Source organism: Geotrypetes seraphini, chromosome 3 (assembly GCF_902459505.1).
Source record: "Geotrypetes seraphini chromosome 3, aGeoSer1.1, whole genome shotgun sequence".
NCBI classification, from domain to species: Eukaryota; Metazoa; Chordata; class Amphibia; order Gymnophiona; family Dermophiidae; genus Geotrypetes; species Geotrypetes seraphini.
In genome coordinates this window covers 227756700-227778241 of record NC_047086.1, presented here as the reverse complement: position 1 = coordinate 227778241, position 21542 = coordinate 227756700, and the positions used below count along the sequence as shown (strand labels likewise).

Genomic DNA, 21542 nt, shown 5'->3' with positions numbered 1-21542 from the left:
TGTACTGCTCCAGCTTTAATGAGTGGATCGCAGCTGCCCTCAGCATAGCTACACTTGCAAAATACGGCTAGTACTGGGACCCTGCAAAAACCAGCACTGCTGACAAGAACAGCTGATAGGATTCATCACAGCTTTCTCTTCACTGGCATGGCTTTGTCGCTCCTGCCAACTGCATCAAAGACTCCCTCCCCCTAGGGCCCAGTTTTGGCATCACTGCCTGTCCACGAACTGCCTTCATCTGTATAAGCTAAGGTTTCTAACTTCCTCCAGTCAGTAGCTTTGATACTAGGTCTGAGTACCAGGATTACTTCTATGGCAGATCATCAGCATTGCCAGAGTTGTGGTAAGAACAGATACATAGCTGATTTTAAGAAAATTTTGTCAATTTCTTGGAGGAAAAGGCCATAGTCTGTTATTGAGAAAGATATGGGGAAGCCACTGCTTGCCCTGGATCGGTACATGGAATGTTGCTGCTTCTTGGGTTATGGCCAGGTACTAGTGACCTAGATTGGTCACCATGAGAATAGGCTGCTGGGCTTGATGGACCATTGGTCTGACCCAGTAAAGCTATTCTTATGTTCTTTTCAGATATATATTAAATTTTAACTTGATATACAAGCAATATTTTGCAATACAAGTAGATGCAGTATACACATATCACAACTGAGCCGATGGTTCTTCTCTCTCTCTGACACTGCGGGAGTGTAGTGACTTCTAAATTAGCGAGGTCTTGCAATACAAATACTTATAGTATTCTGTATTAAAGTTTTGGGGTTGTAGAACAAATAATCAGAGTTTCCATTATTTCCTAGGGGGAAATTTGTTTTGATATACAAGTGCTTTGGATTACAAGTATGCTTCTGGAACGAATTATGCTCGCAATCCAAAGTTTAACTGTGTTTTTTTTTTTAAAGTTAAATATAACTGCTTGCAGGCTTCCTCGCCTCACCCCCACCCCCCTATGGCTCAGGTTTGGCACTGCAGGAGGAAGTGTAATAAGCACCATGCACAGATTTTCAACTTTAGGTGCTAAAATATTTTCAGCATGGGTACCGTATTTTCACGCATATAACGCGCGCGTTATACGCGTTTTTACCTACCGCGCATACCCCTCGCGCGGTATATGCGTGAGCGCGGTATACAAAAGTTTTAAAACATAGTTCCCGCCCGACGCCCGATTCACCCCCCCCAGCAGGACCGCTCGCACCCCCACCCCGAACGACCGCTCGCACGCGCTCGCACCCGCATCCACGATCGGAGCAAGAGGGAGCCCAAGCCCTCTTGCCCGGCCGACTCCCCGACGTCCGATACATCCCCCCCCCCCCCGGCAGGACCACTCGCACCCCCACCCCGAAGGACCGCCGACTTCCCGACAATATCGGGCCAGAAGGGAGCCCAAACCCTCCTGGCCACGGCGACCCCCTAACCCCACCCCGCACTACATTACGGGCAGGAGGGATCCCAGGCCCTCCTGCCCTCGACGCAAACCCCCCTCCCCCCCAACGACCGCCCCCCCCAAGAACCTCCGACCGCCCCCCAGCCGACCCGCGATCCCCCTGGCGACCCCCACGACCCCCCCACCCCCCTTCCCCGTACCTTTGGTAGTTGGCCGGACAGACGGGAGCCAAACCCGCCTGTCCGGCAGGCAGCCAACGAAGGAATGAGGCCGGATTGGCCCATCCATCCTAAAGCTCCGCCTACTGGTGGGGCCTAAGGCGCGTGGGCCAATCAGAATAGGCCCTGGAGCCTTAGGTCCCACCTGGGGGCGCGGCCTGAGGCACATGGGCCCAACCCGACCATGTGCCTCAGGCCGCGCCCCCAGGTGGGACCTAAGGCTCCAGGGCCTATTCTGATTGGCCCACGCGCCTTAGGCCCCACCAGTAGGCGGAGCTTTAGGATGGATGGGCCAATCCGGCCTCATTCCTTCGTTGGCTGCCTGCCGGACAGGCGGGTTTGGCTCCCGTCTGTCCGGCCAACTACCAAAGGTACGGGGAAGGGGGGTGGGGGGGTCGTGGGGGTCGCCAGGGGGGTCGCGGGTCGGCTGGGGGAGCGGTCGGAGGTTCTTGGGGGGGGCGGTCGTTGGGGGGGAGGGGGGTTTGCGTCGAGGGCAGGAGGGCCTGGGATCCCTCCTGCCCGTAATGTAGTGCGGGGTGGGGTTAGGGGGTCGCCGTGGCCAGGAGGATGTGGGCTCCCGCCTGGCCCGATATTGTTGGGGAGTCGGCGGTCCTTCGGGGGGAGGGATGTATCGGACGTTGGGGGGGGGCATCAGGCTTTCAGGATGGGGACAGACCTTCAAGGGGGGACAGTGCACCGAAGTCAGGGGGGGTGAACGGAGAGTCGGAAAGTCAGGGCGGGCGAAAGGAGCGTCGGGCAGCATGCGCGGTATACCCGTGAGCGCGGTATACCAAAGTTTTTGTACATATCATCGTGATTTCTGCGCGCTATACCCGTGTGCGCGTTTTATACGGGTGCGCGTTATTTGCGTGAAAATACGGTATATGCCACCATCTTTATATTATCGGCATACAGATTGGCTGTTGTTCCTCTATTGTGGTTCACTGTACCAGGGGGCTTAATGAACATAATTGCCACCTATGTTACATCATAAAGAATATTTCCACTTCCTTATACTAAAGTCAGGCTACACCAATCAGGAGCTGCTTTGACACGCCAGATAGCGTGTCAAAGCTGCTTCTGATTGGTGTAACCATGACTTTAGTATAAGGAAGTGGCACTTGGAAAATACCACGAATTAATGAGTCCGTGATTCGCGGGGGTTTACTGTATATAAGTGTGTGTTTAAGTACTTATCTAACTATAAGTATATATTTTCTGATAGTATAGACTGAATGGAACATATGGTCTTTCTCTACCTCCCTTTTTTCTATATGTCATTTCTCCCATGGTTTTGAGAATTTTATTGCTATAACTATTACACATTTGTTTTTCTTCAGCAGAGAATTCAGAGCCCTCAAGTACATTGTTCAGCAAGGACAAATTATGGAGAGGTTGATATTGAATGGATCCCATTCTGGAATAAATAGTATTCTAACTACAATATAGTTTTTTCCTGTTTCTACAGAAATATCTTAATTTTTTTCACTTCTAATATGTGCACAAAAGAAACTTAAACCTGAAGTTTCAGCCAAGATATAATCTCTGTATTGAACCATCAGCATACATCAAGGAAGGTTCCTCGAGAGCAGTCTTAGCCTCACTATCCTCTGCCTTCGCCAGCCAACCTCTTATTGTATCTAAAGGCCATAAAAACGCCCATCCTCCTGTTTTTCCTTGTTCAAAAAATAAACAAACATTGTTTGCATAGATAGGACCCACTATAATATAGCATGGGCTCCTACTTCTACCCAATACCTCAGCAGGTTGACAATCTATATTAAATGCCTAAGTGATTCAGTCACTCAAATCGCTTGAACCTGAACAGAAATTCCTGACGAAGCCGACAATAAGAGGTGAAACGGGTCCCATCAGACACTGGATTTTGGGCAGCTTCAAGGGAGATCTGAGGATACAGACTTCGCAGTTCTGAATTCTAAAGAACTATATACAGCATTGGAGCCATGGAATACTAGATAAGTGGCTTTGTCCAATTGTTCTTTGCACGGGACTTGTTTGAGTTTTTAGAATGGTAGTGATTCTTCACAAGAAAAGTAACAATGCTTTATAAATTTTAGCCCTTTCAAATAACAGAGGCATACACTGCAAGTTAATTTATTGGTGTCTTAAAAAAATAAAAAAATATCAAGTAAAAATAAAATAAAAATGAGAATATTGACTAAAATTATAGTCATAGTTTATGTGAAGATTTTTTGATCAATAAAAGAAACTTACTACCACCTAATTACTAAAGGACAACAATATATGTTCCCGACGTGGTGTTCTGAGATCTTTTTCCTTCACATAGGCATTTAATATAGATTGTCAACCTTCTGAGGTACTTTATAACTTAAGTTGACATACATCTTACACTGTTAATTTTGATTGCTCTTACTTCTACCCCTCATCTCACATTTCAAAGCAAAACAGTACAGAAAGTATCAGAATTATCAGAAAGCAAAGGATTCTATCCCCCCCCCCAAATTAATAAAGTAAATTTCATGGTGTTTTCACTCCTAAACCACCATCTTCTCACACCCAAAGACTTCCAGTTTGCTCTACACCTTACAGATGTCTGCACCCACATCCATATCCATCCAACCCACTGGTACTACCTTCTTTTCAGGTTCTTGAACTATTATTCTCAGTTCATGCCACTAGCCTGTTTTACGTCTACACCATGTATCTTCACAAGGTGTCTAGCTGTTCTCACTTTACACCTATGTAAGACACACCACTTGGTGTTTCTATACCTAGACAGACTACTTCCTGATTGTTCACGTAAGCCTCCTGGCTCTCACTCTCTCCGAGACAGTATTGAAATGGTTCACTGACATCCTACAAAATCGCAAATGCATGGTCAAATAGCACGAAGAATACGCCAACCCCTGGAAGGCATTCTGTAACCTGATTTTAAAGGCAATCTAGATAGTATGCATTTGCAAAAGGTCTCCACTTTAGTTGATGCATGAGAATGGAGGAATACAAGTTTCATAGCAAAGTAATAAAAAATATAGAAAATTATATGAACTTCCCTGCCCCCCCCCCAAAGGAGAAAGGGATTGGGGCTTGTATACTGTCTTTTTGTAGTTTTATAACCACACTCAAAGTTGTTTACATACAGGTACCTCAAGGCTCTCCAATTCTATTTAATTTATTCATTAGCTCACTTGGGCACATCAAACTGGAAGATAAACTATACTGTCCTATGCTGACGACATTCTCTTCCTCATTACCATAACCTATAATCAGCATAACATCACCGAAAAATCTCAAACATAGAAAAAATCCAAGCCTGGGCAACCACCAACAAATTAAAACTGAACGCCACCAAAACCAAAGCCATTGGTTTCCATACCGCGCAACAGAACGCTATGACTGTCACCCTTCCATCTGGCATCACAATGGAGAAATCCACCAAAGAGCTCGGCTGTATCCTAGATCACAGTTCTTCAACCGCCGGTCCGCGGACCGGTGCCGGTCCGCAAACAAAATCTTGCCGGTCCGCGAAGGATTCGGTCCCCGCCGCAACGAAAGGCCGGCGTCAGCTGACTTGCAACTTCCTGTTGCAGTCGCTGTGCCGGGACTCCTGCCTTCGCCGGGACTCCTGCCTTCCACCGCGTTTGCCTCCTGCCTTGTCTCCGCACCTCCAGACCAGCAGCGGCAGCTCTGTATGCTTTTAACTTCGGCACAGAGCTGCCCCTAATCAATAGTTTAGCGCGGTTTCATAAGGCAGCCTCGGGGCCTTTGCTAGGCCGGCCCACATCGCATCATCGAAGCGGGCCGGCTATCAAAGGCCCCGAGGCTGCCTCATGAAACCGCGCTAAACTATTGATTAGGGGCAGCTCTGTGCCGAAGTTAAAAGCATACAGAGCTGCCGCTGCTGGTCTGAACTCTTGGGCCGCTGAAGGAGGGCAAAGAGCAGCTGTCCTGGAGGTTTCCCTTCCTCTCGCCTTTACAGGTCCCTTTTTTCCACCTTTTTTTTTTTTTTTCCTTCAAACGGCAACGGGCCCCAGCATCGACATCAATCAAGTAAGTTCCACTGTCAATCAAGCGGTTCTGCTCGGCCAAAGCTTCCCCTGTGACATGAGCCACCCTCAGGGGAAAGAAAGTGACCCACAAAGGTGAGGGGAAGGGGGGCAGATGATGGAAGTTGGGGGGGAGAGAGAGAGAGAGAGAGAAGGGGCAGATGATGGAATGGAGGAGATGAGAGAGAGAGAGAGAGAAGGGGACAGATGATGGAAGTGAGAAGAAGGGAGAGAGAGCAGAAGGCAGATGGATGTCAGTTGAGAGGGGAGAGCAGATGCTGAATGGAAGTGGGGAAAGAACACATACTGGATGGAAGGAGGAGATAAATAAAGGGGGAAGAAAATAGTAAGATAATAGAGGGGTGAGGGAAAGGGGTGACAAGCTGTGCGTAGACACAGTGAAAAGAGGGAAACAGGACTAAATAGTAAGAAAGAATTTAATTTAGATGGAGGCAGAAAATAGAGAAGGAAGACCAGAGAAGAAAAGGGAAGAGAGAGCAGAGAATGATCAGATCTGAGTGGAGGAAATGAGAAGAGAGATATGCTAAAAACCACAGGGGGGAGGGAAGGATAGAGATGCCAGACCATAAGGGGAACAGAAGGAAGATGATGGATGCTAGACCAAATTGGGGTGTGGGGGGGGGGCAGTAGGAGAGATGGCAGGGAAAGACAGACAGTGAATGGAAGGGGCAGATGCTGGACTGAAGAGACAGAGAAGGTTATCATGCTGCTGTACCGGGCCATGGTACGCCCTCACCTGGAGTACTGCGTCCAGCACTGGTATTTGAAGAAGGACACGGTACTACTCGAAAGGATCCAGAGAAGAGCGACTAAAATGGTTAAGGGGCTGGAGGAGTTGCCGTACAGCGAAAGATTAGAGAAACTGGGCCTCTTCTCCCTTGAGCAGAGGAGATTGAGAGGGGACATGATAGAAACATTCAAGGTACTGAAGGGAATAGACTTAGTAGCTAAGGCAGGGAGAACGAGAGGGCACTCTCTAAAGTTGAAAGGGGATAGATTCCATACAAACGTAAGGAAGTTCTGTGGTAGAAAGCTGGAATGCTCTTCCAGAGGCTGTTATAGGGGAAAACACCCTCCAAGGATTCAAGACAAAGTTAGACAAGTTCCTGCTGAACAAGAACGTGCGCTGGTAGGGCTAGTCTCCGTTAGGGTGCTGGTCTTAGACCCAGCAGTGGCAATTCTTATGTTCTTAGGGCAGACACTGGCTGGAAGAGAGTGAAAAGGCAATGAAAGCAGAAATCAGAGACGACAAAAGGTAGAAAAAAATAATTTTATTTCTATCTTGTGATTCAAATATATCAGATTTGAAATATGTATCTTGCTAGACATAATTGGGGAGTGCAAAGCCCAGGCAGTGCTTCTTTAGCTTCCAGCTGGCTTAGGGCTCTCTCTGACCAGGGGGCAGTTGCCCTAGTTCCACTCCCCTAACACCATTCCTGTCATGTGTGACTGTGGTATTCTGTTACTTGATATTTGTGTAGCATTCTGTAATAATTTGGCTTATTCAGTTTTCTTGATAGTAGAGGGGATATATGTGAAGGGGAGGGGAGACAGGGGTTTTGTTGATTTTGCCCTGTATTATTTGTATTTATAAAATGACAATTGTATAGAATATTGTTTCTTTTTATACTTTAATAAAATATGTTCAATATAAAATTATAACTATTTGAGGCTTGTGCGGATGGGATCAGATGGTTTGTGGGACCGAGCTTGCGGGGACGGGGCGGCGATGGATTTTAAAAAAAAATTTCAGTCTTAGTAGTTTGCCGGTCCACGAAATAATTATTTTATTTCCGCCGGTCCATAGGTGTAAAAAGGTTGAAGAACACTGTCCTAGATCACATAAAAATTTACAAACAATTGATAAAAGAAAAATGTAAAGCATTTTATTCATCTAAAATTGATTCATCTAATATGGGTTCAGTGGGTATCAATACAAAAGAACTGTTCAATTTGGTTACAAATTTATTCGATACCACACACCATACTCAATCTATATATATATTATGTTACCTTTAGCAAATGATTTAGCTCAGCATTTTGATTTAAAAATTAAAGAAATAATTGCTTGATAAATGATACTCATGACTATCAAATGCCTAATATGCAAGGAAATGTAATACAAGCGGATATGATTTAGAGCTTTCATGATTTAGAATGGAATAATTATATTAAATTATATAACAAATGTGCTAAATCATATTGTGTTTTGGACTCTTGTCCACCGGAAATTATGAAATCGGCTCCATTAGATTTTAAACTGAATTTGTTGAATTATCTGACTGATAATTTAAAGAATGGAAAATTCCTTACTAATAATGGTCATATTATAATAACTCCAATCCCCAAAACCCCCAATCAGTAGCATTAATCACTAATTATAGTTCAGTAGCATCCATCCCTTTTTTTGTAAAAATTATGGAAGGATGGGTCCATTTTCAACTAATGGAATATCTTGATCAATTTTCTCTCTTGCATGAATCTCAATCTGGTTTTAAACCTTTATTTAGTACTGAGACAGTAATTGTGGCTATTTTGGACAGTTTACATTCTTTGTTTAGTAAAGGTCTTAATGCCTTGATCATGCAATTTGATATGAGTTCTGCATTTGATTTAGTGGACCATGGGAAATTGATACAATGTTTGGATGCTATTGGTATTAGAGGAGAGGTGTTAGAATGGTTTTGGGGCTTTCTCATGTCTCGCACTTATCAAGTTCATTTCAATAATGATCTTTCAGGTATTTGGAATAATTCATCTGGCGTTCTGCAAGGTTCACCATTGTCCTCATTGCTCTTTACTGTTTATATGTCATCATTAAGTGCGCAATTGTCCCAGCTGGGGATAAAGCTGTTTAGTTATGCAGATGATTTTATGATCATTATTCCATTTGCTATTTCTCTTTCTGAAGTTATTCCTTAAGCAACAGAAGTATTAGGTCTAATGGAGCAATGGATTACTGAATTTAAACTGAAGCTTAACTCAGAAAAAAATGAAGTTTAGACTCTTTGGTCAGAAAGGGTTATTTTCTCTTTGGAAGCTTCGGTCTGCTAGGGTGTATTTTGATGTTTCATCATTTAGAGTTTTGGTATAGTCTCTTATTCTAAGCCAGCTTGATTACTGCAATATTGCTTATTTGGCAGTTTCTCAGAAGAATATGCAATGATTGCGAATAGTACAAAATGCAGCGGTTGGGCTGATTTTTAGGTTGAAGAAATATGATTACGTAACACCCTCCTATCGCGTACTGCATTAGCTACCAATGGAGGTGTGAGTGAAGTTTAAGTTTAGTTGCTTTTGTTTTAAGGCTTTGTTTGATTTAGCTCCCAAATATATAATTTAGCTTTTCTCTTTTGCAACCAACTCGCATCTGAATTTTGTTTTTCCACCTGTTAGAGGATGTAAACTTATAAACATCATCAAAATCTTTTTTCTTATCAAGCAGCATTATGGGATAAAGATTTAGAACAATTGCTTTTGCTTACTAACACTTATGGGGAATTTAGGAGTCTTCTAAAAACATATGTTTTCAAAGTATTTAGGCAGCTAATTCATAAAAATTGTATTATGCACTATTTTGATTTGTCTCTAATTATTGGCTTTTAACTTTTTCAGTTCTATTCAACTTCGTTTATTGTGTTTCTTAACTATTGTAAACTGCATAGAACTTTACGGCCTTGTGGTATATAAACTGATTATTGTTATTATTATTAAATCTCTAACCTTCGGAAAAAGATCATCTATACTATGTGACAACTACGTCTCACAAGGCAATACTTTTACCCACATCATTATGCTCTGATCGTCCAGATGATAGTTTTGCCTCGACTAGACTACTGCAACTCCACCTACTTAGGCATTAACACCACTGTTATCCACAAAATGTAGCTCATCCAGAACACAGCCATTAGACTGATCTTCAAACTAAAGAACTATGACTCATTCTCAAACTTCACCAAATTACACTGGCTTCCAATATCATCCCGGATAAACTTCAGAATATCATGCATCTTATACTACATACTGCATGGGAGCTCAGCTGCTCCCCTCATCCAACTATTCTCAACAGCCTGGTCAACATCTAGAAGAATCCTTAACAGAATTCAACTAAACCTGCCATCCACAATGAACCTCCACTACAAATGAATCTTCCACTCCATGCTAACATACCTACCGTGTTTATCCGAAAATAAGACCTACCCCAAAAATAAGCCCTAGTCCCGGGATTCACCTCTCTCAGGTTTTGCAACAGGGAGGTTTTCCTGCTGTTATGACTGACCAGGTTACTGCAGGTTGGCGGGCTGGTGGGCCCTCAGGTACTGGAGCCCTGGCGGATTCAGGAGGTTGTAAATTTTCTCCCTAGAGTTTGTACTCCTCCTGCATCAGGCATACCACCTCAAGCAGTCTGGCCCCTCTTTGGGGACTCTTTTGGCTGATAGGTTGCCTCTGGGGGTTCCAGTGTCTAAGCGCAGTAGATTGGATGTGTACTCTGATTTGCAGGGATCTTGCCCTTTCTCGGAATGTTCATGGGTGCAGAATCAATAGCATTGGATTCTGCATCACTTTTGGAGATTCTGGAGGAGAGTGAGTTGGCCATCTGGGTGTTTAGGAAGAAGGAGCTGCCTATTATCTAGGTCCTGGAGGTGATTAACATTTCTTACCCCAAAACGACTACTTCTGCTAACCCTAAAAAGGCTAGTACTAGGTGGCTTTCTAGATACGTTAGTGGCCGCTGATACTGAGAAAACCATGATTCTTATGGTTGTGCAGGATTGCATACTGGATGCTTCTCTTAAGCTTTACTTTGAAGTTGCAGCACTTTCCCTTCAAGCTGCAGTTTATAGCTCATATGTGGCTTCGGCCTGCCTTAACTGGACTCAGCAGGTGGCCAATGAGATACAATTGAATTTGCCTGGGTTCAGGGAGCTGCTATTGATGGAGACCTGACTAGCCTATCTGCAGACTCTCTGTATGATTTTGGATCTAGGCATCTGTGAAGTAAATGGCCTTGGCTACCACAGCTTGTCTTGTTCTATGGCTGCACCATTGGCTAAACTTTGTCTGACTAAGCTCCCATTCAGGGGACAGCTTCTTTTCGGAGAAGAATTGGAGAAGCTGGTCAAAGAATTGGGAGAATCCAAGATACAGCGTCTGCCAGAAGAATGACTCTGGGCATAGGGGAAGCAATCTCAGGGACATCCCTGGCTTTGGGAATCAAGGAAGTACTGCTGTGGGCATACCCAAAACTTCTAGCATCCCTGCTTTAAACAGCGTCAGTCTGTTTTGTTCCAACAGGCAAAATTCCTCTCAGCCCAACTTGGCTGCTCCTACTGCCAGATCTGCCTAATGCAGGGTTATTGGTCCATTCTCCTTAGGTTCCATTTGGGAGGTTGGCTGTCCCTTTTTTACAGAGAGTGGACCAATGTCACAACAGACTAGTGGGTCCTAGACATTATTCGTGATGACTACAAGATAGAACTTGCCCCTCTGGTTGTCTATTCCTTCTTTGCAAGTGAGAGGCAGTGTTGTCCACACTACAAAAGCTGCTCTGCTTGGGGGCCCTGTTGCCAGGGCCTCAAGAAGAAAAGGCTAGGCAGATACTCTGTCTACTTTGTGGTACCCAAGAAAGGGGGTTCCTTCCGTCTGGTGCTAGACCTTGGAGATCGACAGATTCCTGATGGTGCCCAAGTTCCAGGTGGAAACCATGTGCTCTGCGATTCTGGCAGCTCTTCCGAGAGAGTTTTGACAGCTCTAGATCTTAAAGAGTTACCTATATGCTTCTATTTGGTCTCCTCATTAGTGTTATTTACGCTCTGTGATTCTAGGTCAACACTTCCAGTTTTAGGCCACGCCCTTTGGGCTAGCCGTAACTCCCAAGATGTTCTCCAAGGTGATTGTGGTGATGGTCATCTTTCTGTGGCAGGAAGGTATCTGAATTCACACTATCTGGACAACTGGATTATTAGAGCATCTTTGGAGGTAGAGAGTAGTGAATCTACATCCAGGGTCATTTGAAGTTCTTCAATCTCTGGGCTGGGTGATCAGTCTTACCAAGAGCCATCTCACTCTTACCCAGAGTTTATAGTATCTGGATGTTCGGTTTGACATGAGTCTGGGAAACGCATTTCTTCTGGAGCTTTGGCAGGTCAAACTTCAAACTCGGGCCCATGCTCTGTTGAGGGATCCTAGGCTGAGGGTGTGGGACTACACTCAGGTTCTGGGAACCAAGGCGACGACATGAAAGTGGTCCCTTAGGCCAAGACTCATATGAGATCTCTGCAACAATCAATGTGCTCTTGGTCTCCAGTATTGCAGGATTATGCCCTGAGCTGAACGAGGGCCACCAGGGCTAGCATACGCTAGTGGCTTCGGTCAGGCATTCTGGAAAGGGGATACCGTTGGCATCTCCAGAGTGGATTGTTCTGTTCAACGCCAGAGTTCCGAGGTTTCTTCAGCAGAGGTAGAATTCGGTTTGGAAGGCTTGGACGCGTTGCTACAGCCTTGGCCTTGGTTTTGGCTGGGAAGCCATTAAGATAAGTGTTGCTGTTCTTCTTCAATTCATCAGAATTGAACTGATGAATTGATCTTAGGTTTGGATACCATAATTAAATTAAAGAAACAATATTTTTAATTAACTAAATGAGATTTGAACCCTTAGTGTTAGTTCATGGGTGTTTTAGGTTTTTTTAAAAAATTCAGTTAAATAAATAAACATTAATAGGGATGGTTAGGAAGAAAGTTTTGAAGTAAATGATTATACTACATGCATTCAGGATGAAGACTTGAAATAAACTCTAGGTTATAAGAGGTCTCTTTACTGAGAACAATGCATCCTCTATGATATTTCAACCTCTTAATTTATGTGTTGAGGGTGAGTTTGTTGTCATAATAGGGCTTCATTTGAATGATAAAAAATAGTGGGTTAATAGAAGCAATATATTAATTATAACAAATAAGTTAGATACTAATGTGTAGAAAAATCCTTGAAGGAGGCATTGTATAAATTATCCTTTATACCCCTTTTCTCTGATTGTTGATACTACTTTGGTTTATGCCAGGGTATGGCACACCTTTTGTGTCCTATTGCTCTCCACAGGTGATTTCTCTGATAATCTGTTGTCATCAACTCAGATCTTGGCCTTCCTGCAGGTTGGTTATGCCAAGGGTTATGTCTAGGTTTCGTCAAGGTACAAGTGGCAGCCTTGACCTGTTTTCACAGCTGTCTGCAGGGGCTTTCCTTGGCAGCCCATCTGGATGCTTTATACTTTTTTAAAAGAGTGGGTCACCTCCATTGTATACTCCTTTTCCAGACTGGAACCTCAATCTTGTACTATGAGCACTGCACAAGTCCTGGGCCACCTTGAAGGATCTCATGCATAAGACTGTTTTTAGTGGCAGTTTCTTCGGCATGCAGAGTTTTGGAGTTGCAGGCATTGTCTTGCAGAGACACTTTCCTCCGGTTCTCAGAGGCAGGAGTCTGTCTTCACACTCTGTCTAAGGTGTTTTTAGCTTTTCACTTGAATCAGCTGCTATTTTTTCCTTTTCAGGAGGAGGATTATCCAGATTGGTTTCTGAACCTGTGGTTTCTTGATGTTGGCAGGACTTTCTTGCGGTACTTGCAGGAGATGAATAAATTTTGTCAGTCCGATCATCTGTTTGTAATGTTTGGTGCTGGCTACCTCTAGGGCCACTATGTTGCTAGGTGGATCAGAGAAGCCATTTCTTTGGACTATTTCTTGGTGGGGAAGTTTTCTCCACTGGCTCTGAAAGTTCATTCAACTAGAGCATTGACAATAAAATGGGCTGAGTTGTGGGTTTTTTCTCTGTACGAGATCTGTAGGGCAGCTACTTGGTTGGCCTTCAATACATTCGCTAAGCACTACTGCACGGTTGTGGCACTGTGAACGACAGCTTCTTTTGGAGCTTCGGTTTTGTTTGCAGTGCTGGCAAATTCCCACCCTAACTGAGGCTGCTTTGCTACGTCCCATTTGCCTGAATTTGTCTTCTCGAAAAAAACAAAACCCCAACCATAACAAACTTAGAAATAAACTCTGAGATTTTGGGTTAAAATCCCATGCTGCTCCTTGTAACCCTGGGCAAGTCACTTAATCCCCCCATTGCCTCAGGTACATTAGCTAGAGTTTGAGCCCACCGGGACAGAAGGGGAAAAATGCTTGAGTACCTGAATGTAAATCACTTAGGTCACAAAAAATTGCACCCTCCAAAATACAGGACAAAAAAGTCACCTTTCTTTACAAAAAGGGAGAAAAGACCTCAGTGTCTAATAGGGGCTCTTTAAGCTTCCCATATAGACAGGCTAGTTTTAAACAGAATTTAATCCTAGCAGACACATTCTTGGTCAGAAAAACTCCCAATTAGTAAGTGAACCTCTATTCTAATTTTCTAATAGTTTTATATATTTTCTTATAGTTTTATATATTTTTTTAAACTTTTCTTCAAACAACAATTGTCAAAAATAGAAGTCACTTATCTGAGCACTTCGATATTCAGGTGTAGTCCTGGAGTAAAGCAAGCAGGAAAAACTGCTCTATGGAAAAAAGCTATCAGTCAAAACATTCTTCCAAAATATCCAACAGGGGCCCCTGTTTCGCAACAAAATGCTTCGTCAGGGATTTGAGCGATCACACACCCGCTTCCACCCGCTTTTTTCCACCCGCTTTTTTCCGCCACCTACCTAGACACACACTGGTTCCCAGTACAAGCACGAATACTTTAGTTCTACTGCATGCTTTTCAAAGCCCTAAATGGTGATGGATCAGCCTACTTGAACAATCGCCTTACTTGGATCAGAAGAGAAATAAAATCCATGCTATTCAGGAAATTTATCAAGACAGACTTATGATATAACCGATCACCTCATTCTTTCCCCTGTCCCTAAACATTTCAACCAAATAGCCATCTTATAACCTTACTGGATATGACCAGAACACCTCTTTTTGTAATCCGCCTAGAACTACAAGGTATTGGCTGAATAAAAGACACCAATGTAATAGGGAAGGTAAAATTGTCTTACTTGATAATTATCTTTATCTTAGTCACAGCAGATGATTCCAAGGTCCCATCCCCTCTACCTCCAGCTGTGTGACGCTGTTGGGGATCTTGTGTCTAGTTTTTCTGTGGATTCTATTTTCCCTTATTAGAAGCTGCTCATACTGTGTTTGAAGATGGAAAACTGGTCACGCATCATGTGATTTGTGATTCCTTCCTTCTGCTTTGATATGGATAATACTGAACAGCTGGGGAGAGTGCCATCCTATATCACAGAGAGAAGTTCAGTGTTCTCTATCTCTACCTGCTGGTGGGTGGACATAACCCATTCATCTGGATTCGTCTGCTGTGACTAAAGGGAAGAAAATTATCAGGTAAGACATAATTTTACCTTTCTTCCTCTCTCCCTCCACTCTGTTGCATCTCTCCTCCATACCAGCACTTCCTCCCCATCCCCCTACTCCACTGACTACTTTCCCTCCCTATGGCTTTGTTTCAGTGAGTTGTGGCAGCAATTCCTACATACTGCTTGCCTCTAACCTGGAAGCTTCTCCATGGCAGAGGAGAGACTTCCAAGTTAATGGCAAGTGGCATGAGGGGATTGTTGCTACGACGTGTTGAAGCAATGCCTTAGTGATGGATGTCGCTGAGGAAGATGATTCTGTACCAAAAAAGGTAAATTTTACATGACACTGCAATTGTGCAGAAATTCTGCATTACACAGTTGTGCAGAATTCCACCAGGAGTAACTCCTATTCAAATATAGCTGGAATATTCTCTGATGAAGGGAAGTAGCAGTAATGTCATGCCATATTTACAGATCTAGGGCAAGATAGTCTTATGTCACTTTGAGTCCATGGTGCCTTATACTCTGTAAAACTAACCCTTTTTTTATTCCCTTGCCTCTCTCCACATGAGCAACACTTACAAACTGGGCAAGTTAATGATTGTTGTATTTTTTGTCTCCAAGGCAAATCTTTTTAAGGATAGTAAATGGAAGCAAGTATGTTACTTGTTCTCTGAAGAGAAATGTTGTAATGTCCCAATTTTCAGTTGAGTTCTCTACGTAAATGTTTAAAATATCCCAGCTATGGAGGCATGGAACTTTTAAGCAGCAGGCGGAGTTTTTAATTGTATAATATGTGGAATTTTTGACAACACTATTTCAGAAAGCTAAATTTTATTTGTTTCATTAAACAAAGCATTTTTTAAATTTTATTTTGGAGAATCTTAATATATTCTGGTTTCTAAGATATTGTCAGATCTTGAGTTTCTCACAGGTTTTTCTATAAGCAGCCATCACTAATGGTATCTTTATGGTGCCATTACTTTAGATCACTTAAACATGTGTGTTCCGATACCTGGGTTTTTTTTTATTCTTGGTGAGTTTGCATTAACTTATGCAACTGACTGGTAGGAGATCATTGTTGAAGCTGTCTTTTTTTTTTTTTTTTCCCCCAGAGATGGATATTTATCTTTCTAAGGTGTCTATGATTTATGAAGTTTTTTGTTAAAAGCTTACTATAAATGCAAGGCATCCTCATATTTTCTTTTGGAAGGGACAAAACTAAGCAAGGAAAAGCTGCCCCCCCCCCCCCCTTAATATTGTTTTTGTACCAAATGGTAGAAGCTGGCTTTGATGACTGCTTGTTACGCAGCATGTTGCCCCCTTCCCAGAGCTTCCACTCTTAACACGTTTTGGGTCCTGTTCAGAATTGCTTCCTGTGAAAGTGTTAAACCATTACTGCCTTTCATAAGGGGGACAGCATGGGAAAAGTGTCCAAGAATGTAGGACAAAAGCACTAGCACCTTTTGCTAAATGAACACCCCAGGCCTTAATGGAGTAACTTATGACCCACGCTTTATGGGAGGTTCACACCATGTCATTTAGTAGTTCTGTAGGCTGGGAACTTCTAACAAGTTTTTCTTTCTTCCTTATCCCATGTACTGGGTTTTTTTTTCTCTCTTGCTAAATCTCTCACTTTTGGAACCCTATATTTTCACTGCTGTAATTTGCTTTAGTAGTTTGCCAATAAAATATGTATATTTCTGATTCTTACCCCTAACCAAATTTATATAGGTTATGAGAAGTTTAAGCATTTTTCCCTGCTTATCATAGCAGGTAGATAGTTTATTATGTCAAATAGTGAAACTATATCTTGAGATTTGCAGTAGTGTTTATGGCGGAAAGCTGCCTTGCATTTCATAGGATGACCCAATACAAATTAAATTTCTCAGGTTGAACAAATCTTATGCATGCTCAACAGCATCTACGACTGCTCTTGCGTTCTCTCAAATATTGGAAATTATGTCCCATGTCTTCAAATGAATATCAAAATGCAGTTTCCAATGGATGAGAAACACTAGTGATCTCTCAGTCATGTATGTTATTGTGGTAAGTTGGTGCACTATTGCTAAACAAATGTCACTGGAACTGAACCATCATGTAGAGTCCAATTCATGTATGGTGGACATGTGATAGGAAAACTCAACCTATAAAGCAACTCAAAAACATGGTTTGCTGCCTATATGTAATGCATAAATCTGAAGTATGGGAGGCATTTTGACTGTCTTATTTTTTTCTTAGAGAAGCTGACAAGAAAGTGGTAAAAATTGCAACAGGATTACCACAAACTGAGGTAAGGGGAAATAGAAGAAAGAAACCAGTTCTTTCTTTTTTTTTAATATATATGTGGTGGCTCTTCATTATAAAGCTGTTTGTAATGGGTCTCTTTGAATGAGGTGCTGGAACTCAGACCAGTATCTGCTGCAAAATACTATCTGTAGCAATATAAAGATTTAAATCTGGCTGCAGTGACAAGAAATGGAATTTTATACAAAAAAAAAAATGAATACTGGATCCTTCAGAGCAACTTGATTTTGATTTCAGAACATGTTAATAAAATGTGGCTCCTTTACTCTCCATAGTACATAGGCAGCATTTGTGGATAGAGCAGTGAGCTGAGAAATAAAAACCTTGAGCCATAGATAGGCCTAGCATTCAACAAAACATCTGAATGTTTTTGAGATGCATCTAATATGTGTGAATCTTGTTGGAAGCCAGGCTGGACTTTCCTCACAAGTGGTCTGTTCTTCATGTTTGTGTTTCTCTCTTCTATAGAGACTTCAGAAAAGGGCAGAGAGGTTCAATGTGCCCTCCAGTCTGGAGAGCAAGAAGGCAGCTCGTGCTGCCCGGTAAGCGGCCAGTTCACATGTTTTACAATTTTTATCACTAAGGCTGGAAGAAGTATTGGCCATTTTAACTGGTTTAAATGGTCTGCCAAATAATTAGTCCTCTGGGTCACAATGTGTATTCACTTTGCTACTGCTTACTGGAGGCTTGTCTTATGAATAGTATTGAAACAAAAGAAGAAATCCAACAGGAACTACAGTGAAAATGTGTCAAACCAAAAAACAAAAAGGAACTGCAGACAAAATGTACAAGATGCAGGCAATGTTTATTATATCAAATGTAAATGCGGTCAATGTTACCACCCTTCAAACAAACCTAAGGACCTGGCACGGTCTGTGTTTCGGTAAACACGCCTTCCTCAGGGGTCCAGGGTTGATAAGGTTTGAATTAAACCGCAATAAAAATGATAATAAACAAAAGCCTGTGAGAACTCTTGGAAAATACTCGTCAACACACTTGGCGAAAAAAACTTCTACCAAAGTAAGGCCAAGGCTTTACTTTGGTAGAAGTTTTTTTTGCCAAGTGTGTTGATGAGCATTTTCCAAGAGTTCTCACAGGATTTTGTTATCATTTTTATTGCGGTTTAATTCAAACATTATCAACCCTGGACCCCTGAGGAAGGCATGTTTACCGAAACACAGACCGTGTCGGGTCCTTAGGTTTGTTTGAAGGGTGGTAGCATTTACCGCATTTACATTTGATATAATAAACATTGCCTGCATCTTGTACATTTTGCCTGCAGTTCCTTTTGTTTTTTGATGAGTTGTACTGACATTTAGTGGTGGTGAGTGACATATGCTCCTACCTAACCTGCTGTCATATCTTTTTCCCTTAAATGGGGCCCAGTATTAGTGGACCTATTCATGAGACCCTGTTCCAAATTATAAGCAACACTTGAGGTGGGTTTTTAAAAAATATTTTTAGATATCATTAGATGAGTCAATTTAGAGACTGACTTTTCACTCCATTCCTTACAAACTAATGCCACTTGTAGACAATATGATTTTATAACTTGCCTATAGAAGGCCTCATTTTTATTCTTACCTCTCTCAGGTTTGGAACAGTGACCGTGACTGCTAAAGGTAAGCAGAAGACCTGCTAACCATAACTATTCAATTAGCTGATTAGAAGTTGTGTACTCAGCATTTTAATATGTAGACAGACTTTTTAGCATAACTGATGGCCTCATTTTCTGCACTGATTTTGCTCATTTATGAAAGATCTATTATCCAAGGACAAGCAGGCAGCATATTCTCACAGATGGGTGACGTCATCTAGGGAGCCCTGGTACAGACAGTGCAAAAGTGTACTGTCAGTTTTTAACTTTTTTAGAGGTCTCGAGACGCCTGTACTGTACATGCGCAAGTGCCTTCCCATCCAATGTCAGCTTGCAGGATCATCAGTTCTTAGTCTTCCATGGAGCTAAGAAGTTGTGTTTTTAGGAGTGTCTCCGAACACGCATTTTTCTGCCCCTTTTCCTACCTTCCCGTCCTTTTTACCGTATATTTTCATCATTATTTTGTTTCCCTAGTATTTAATTTGTTTTCCTCAAATTTTTTCGCTTTCCGTTTTTTGAGGCCTTAGGGCCCTTTTCAACCTCTTTGTAGGTTGGCAGCACCGATCGTTTGTCGGGCTCCACTTTACTCGACCTCTGCTACAATTGATCCCTTTGACCTTACAGCTGCTATTTTTCCATTGATGTCCAAGCCTTGGAATATTCTTGATGCAACAGGGCTATCTCCATCACTGACTCATGGGTCAGTGTTTTGGTCCTAAACACAGAGTCGACACTTGTCTCTGCTGTTCTAGTCTTCAAAAGCGTTCTTTGAAGGCTAGACGTTTACAGCAGGAGCAGCTTTTCGGATCCTCTTCATCGACCATATCGTTTCTGTCATAGTCCAAGAACCATTCTCCAGAGAAATCGGCCCTGGCATCCTGCTTAGTGTCGACAACAACAGTGCCATCAAACTCTCCTAAAAATGCTAAGAAGCATTCCCATACTTCTCCTTCTACTCATATATTAGCATCAAGTACAGAGTAAGTTAGATGAAAAGCATTGATAAAGAAAGCTAAGAAAAAAAAAATATGAAGAGAAACTTGCCAAAGAGGCAAAAACATATAACAGTTTTTTTTTAGGTACATCTGTGAGGGAATCCTTGGGACAATTGGATGATCAAGGAGCAAAAGGGGCGCTCAGGGAGGATAAGGCCATAGCGATGAGACTGAATGAATTCTTTGCTTCGGTCTTTATGGAAGAAGATGTAAGAGATCTACCTGAACCGGAAATGATTTTCAAAGATGATGATGTGGAGGAACTGAAAGAAATCTCAGTGAATCTGGAAGATGTACTAAGCCAAATCGACAAGTTAAAAAGTGATAACTCACCTAGACCATATGGTATATATCCCGGTGTACTAAAAGAATTCAAACATGAAATTGCTGTCTTGCTGTTAGTGATCTGTAGCTAAAATCATTAGTGATCTGTAGAGCACAGACCTATCCTACCAAGAGTGTGAACTCTTCCCCCCATGCAATCCGCTAAGAAGATCGACTGTCGGCTCCGGGCGGCTTTCCCGCAGAGGAAAGAATCCTGCATTCACCGTGGGCCTCATCTGGGGCAGCCTCCTTGGAGCGGCTGGGGCACGGGCAGTGTGTCTGGGAGGGAATGCATGGATGGGAGAACATTGCAGGGGAGGAGACATAGGCATCCTGGGACTGTCTGCCAAGTCTCTTCCCTGAAGAAGCCCTTTCTGGAAACGTCAATCGCTCCTCCTAAACTTACTTGCTCCACTTCATCACTGACGCTGAAACCGTGGATTGAAGACAAAGTTTTATTTTATTTTTCTTTCCAGCTTATGATTTATCTTTAATCTTATCTATTGTTTTGCCTTTTGTCTTTGTTTTGTTCTATTTCTATCATTTAAATTTCTCCAGAATTCTACTGTTCAACGGCTCCCCCTTCTGCTTCTATTCCTTTCTCTCCTCTCTTCTACCTTCCAAAGTATTTAGATCAATGCTGTCTTGTTAAAATGTTTATTTTATTTTTATTTTTCCTCTAACTCTACTTTTCACTTCTCTATTACCCTCCAGGTACTTTAGTTAGATTGTGAGCCTTCGGGACAGTAAGGGAATTTTTCAAGTACCTTTCCTATTTCTAATCTTAATGTATATTTTCTGTAAACCGCTTAGAACCTAACGGATGTAGCGGTATATAAGAAATAAATTAAATTAAATTACATTACATTAAAATCTATAGCTGAAATCGTCTGTAGTACCTGAAGATTTGAGGGTGGCCAATGTTACACTGATTTTTAAAGGGTTCCAGGGGAGATGTGGGAAATTACAGACCGGTAAGCCTGACTTCAGTCCCGTGCAAAATGGTGGAAGGAATTATAAAAAATAAAATTGTGGAATATGTAGACAAACACGATTTAATGGGACAGAGTCAGCATGGGTTCAGCTGAGGGAGGTCTTGCATCACCAATTTGCTTGACTTTGAAGGTGTGAATAAACATGTGGATAAAGTTGAGCCAGTTGATATAGTGTATCTAGATTTTCAGAAATCTTTTGACAAAGTTCCTCAAGAGAGGCTCCATCAGAATATTAAGAGTCATGGGATAGGTGGCAGAGTTCAGTTGTGGATTAGGAATTGGTTATTGGATAGAAAACATAGGGTA

The 21542-nt window shown here is 42.4% G+C and overlaps 1 protein-coding gene across 4 annotated transcripts in view; it reads left to right on the top strand.

The window, feature by feature from the left end:
• The window catches only part of SARNP (SAP domain containing ribonucleoprotein), a 313723-nt gene that overhangs the window by 76774 nt on the left and 215407 nt on the right, over nucleotides 1–21542 (top strand). For all 4 annotated transcript variants that reach the window (XR_004538626.1, XM_033935489.1, XM_033935490.1 and 1 more), the window contains exons 5-7: nucleotides 17260–17311; nucleotides 17794–17867; nucleotides 18919–18947. Coding sequence is in view for 3 of the 4 variants with exons in the window: in XM_033935489.1 (XP_033791380.1) it covers nucleotides 17260–17311; nucleotides 17794–17867; nucleotides 18919–18947 (155 nt within the window). In the remaining variant the exon portion in view is untranslated. The remainder of the gene's footprint in view (nucleotides 1–17259; nucleotides 17312–17793; nucleotides 17868–18918; nucleotides 18948–21542) is intronic.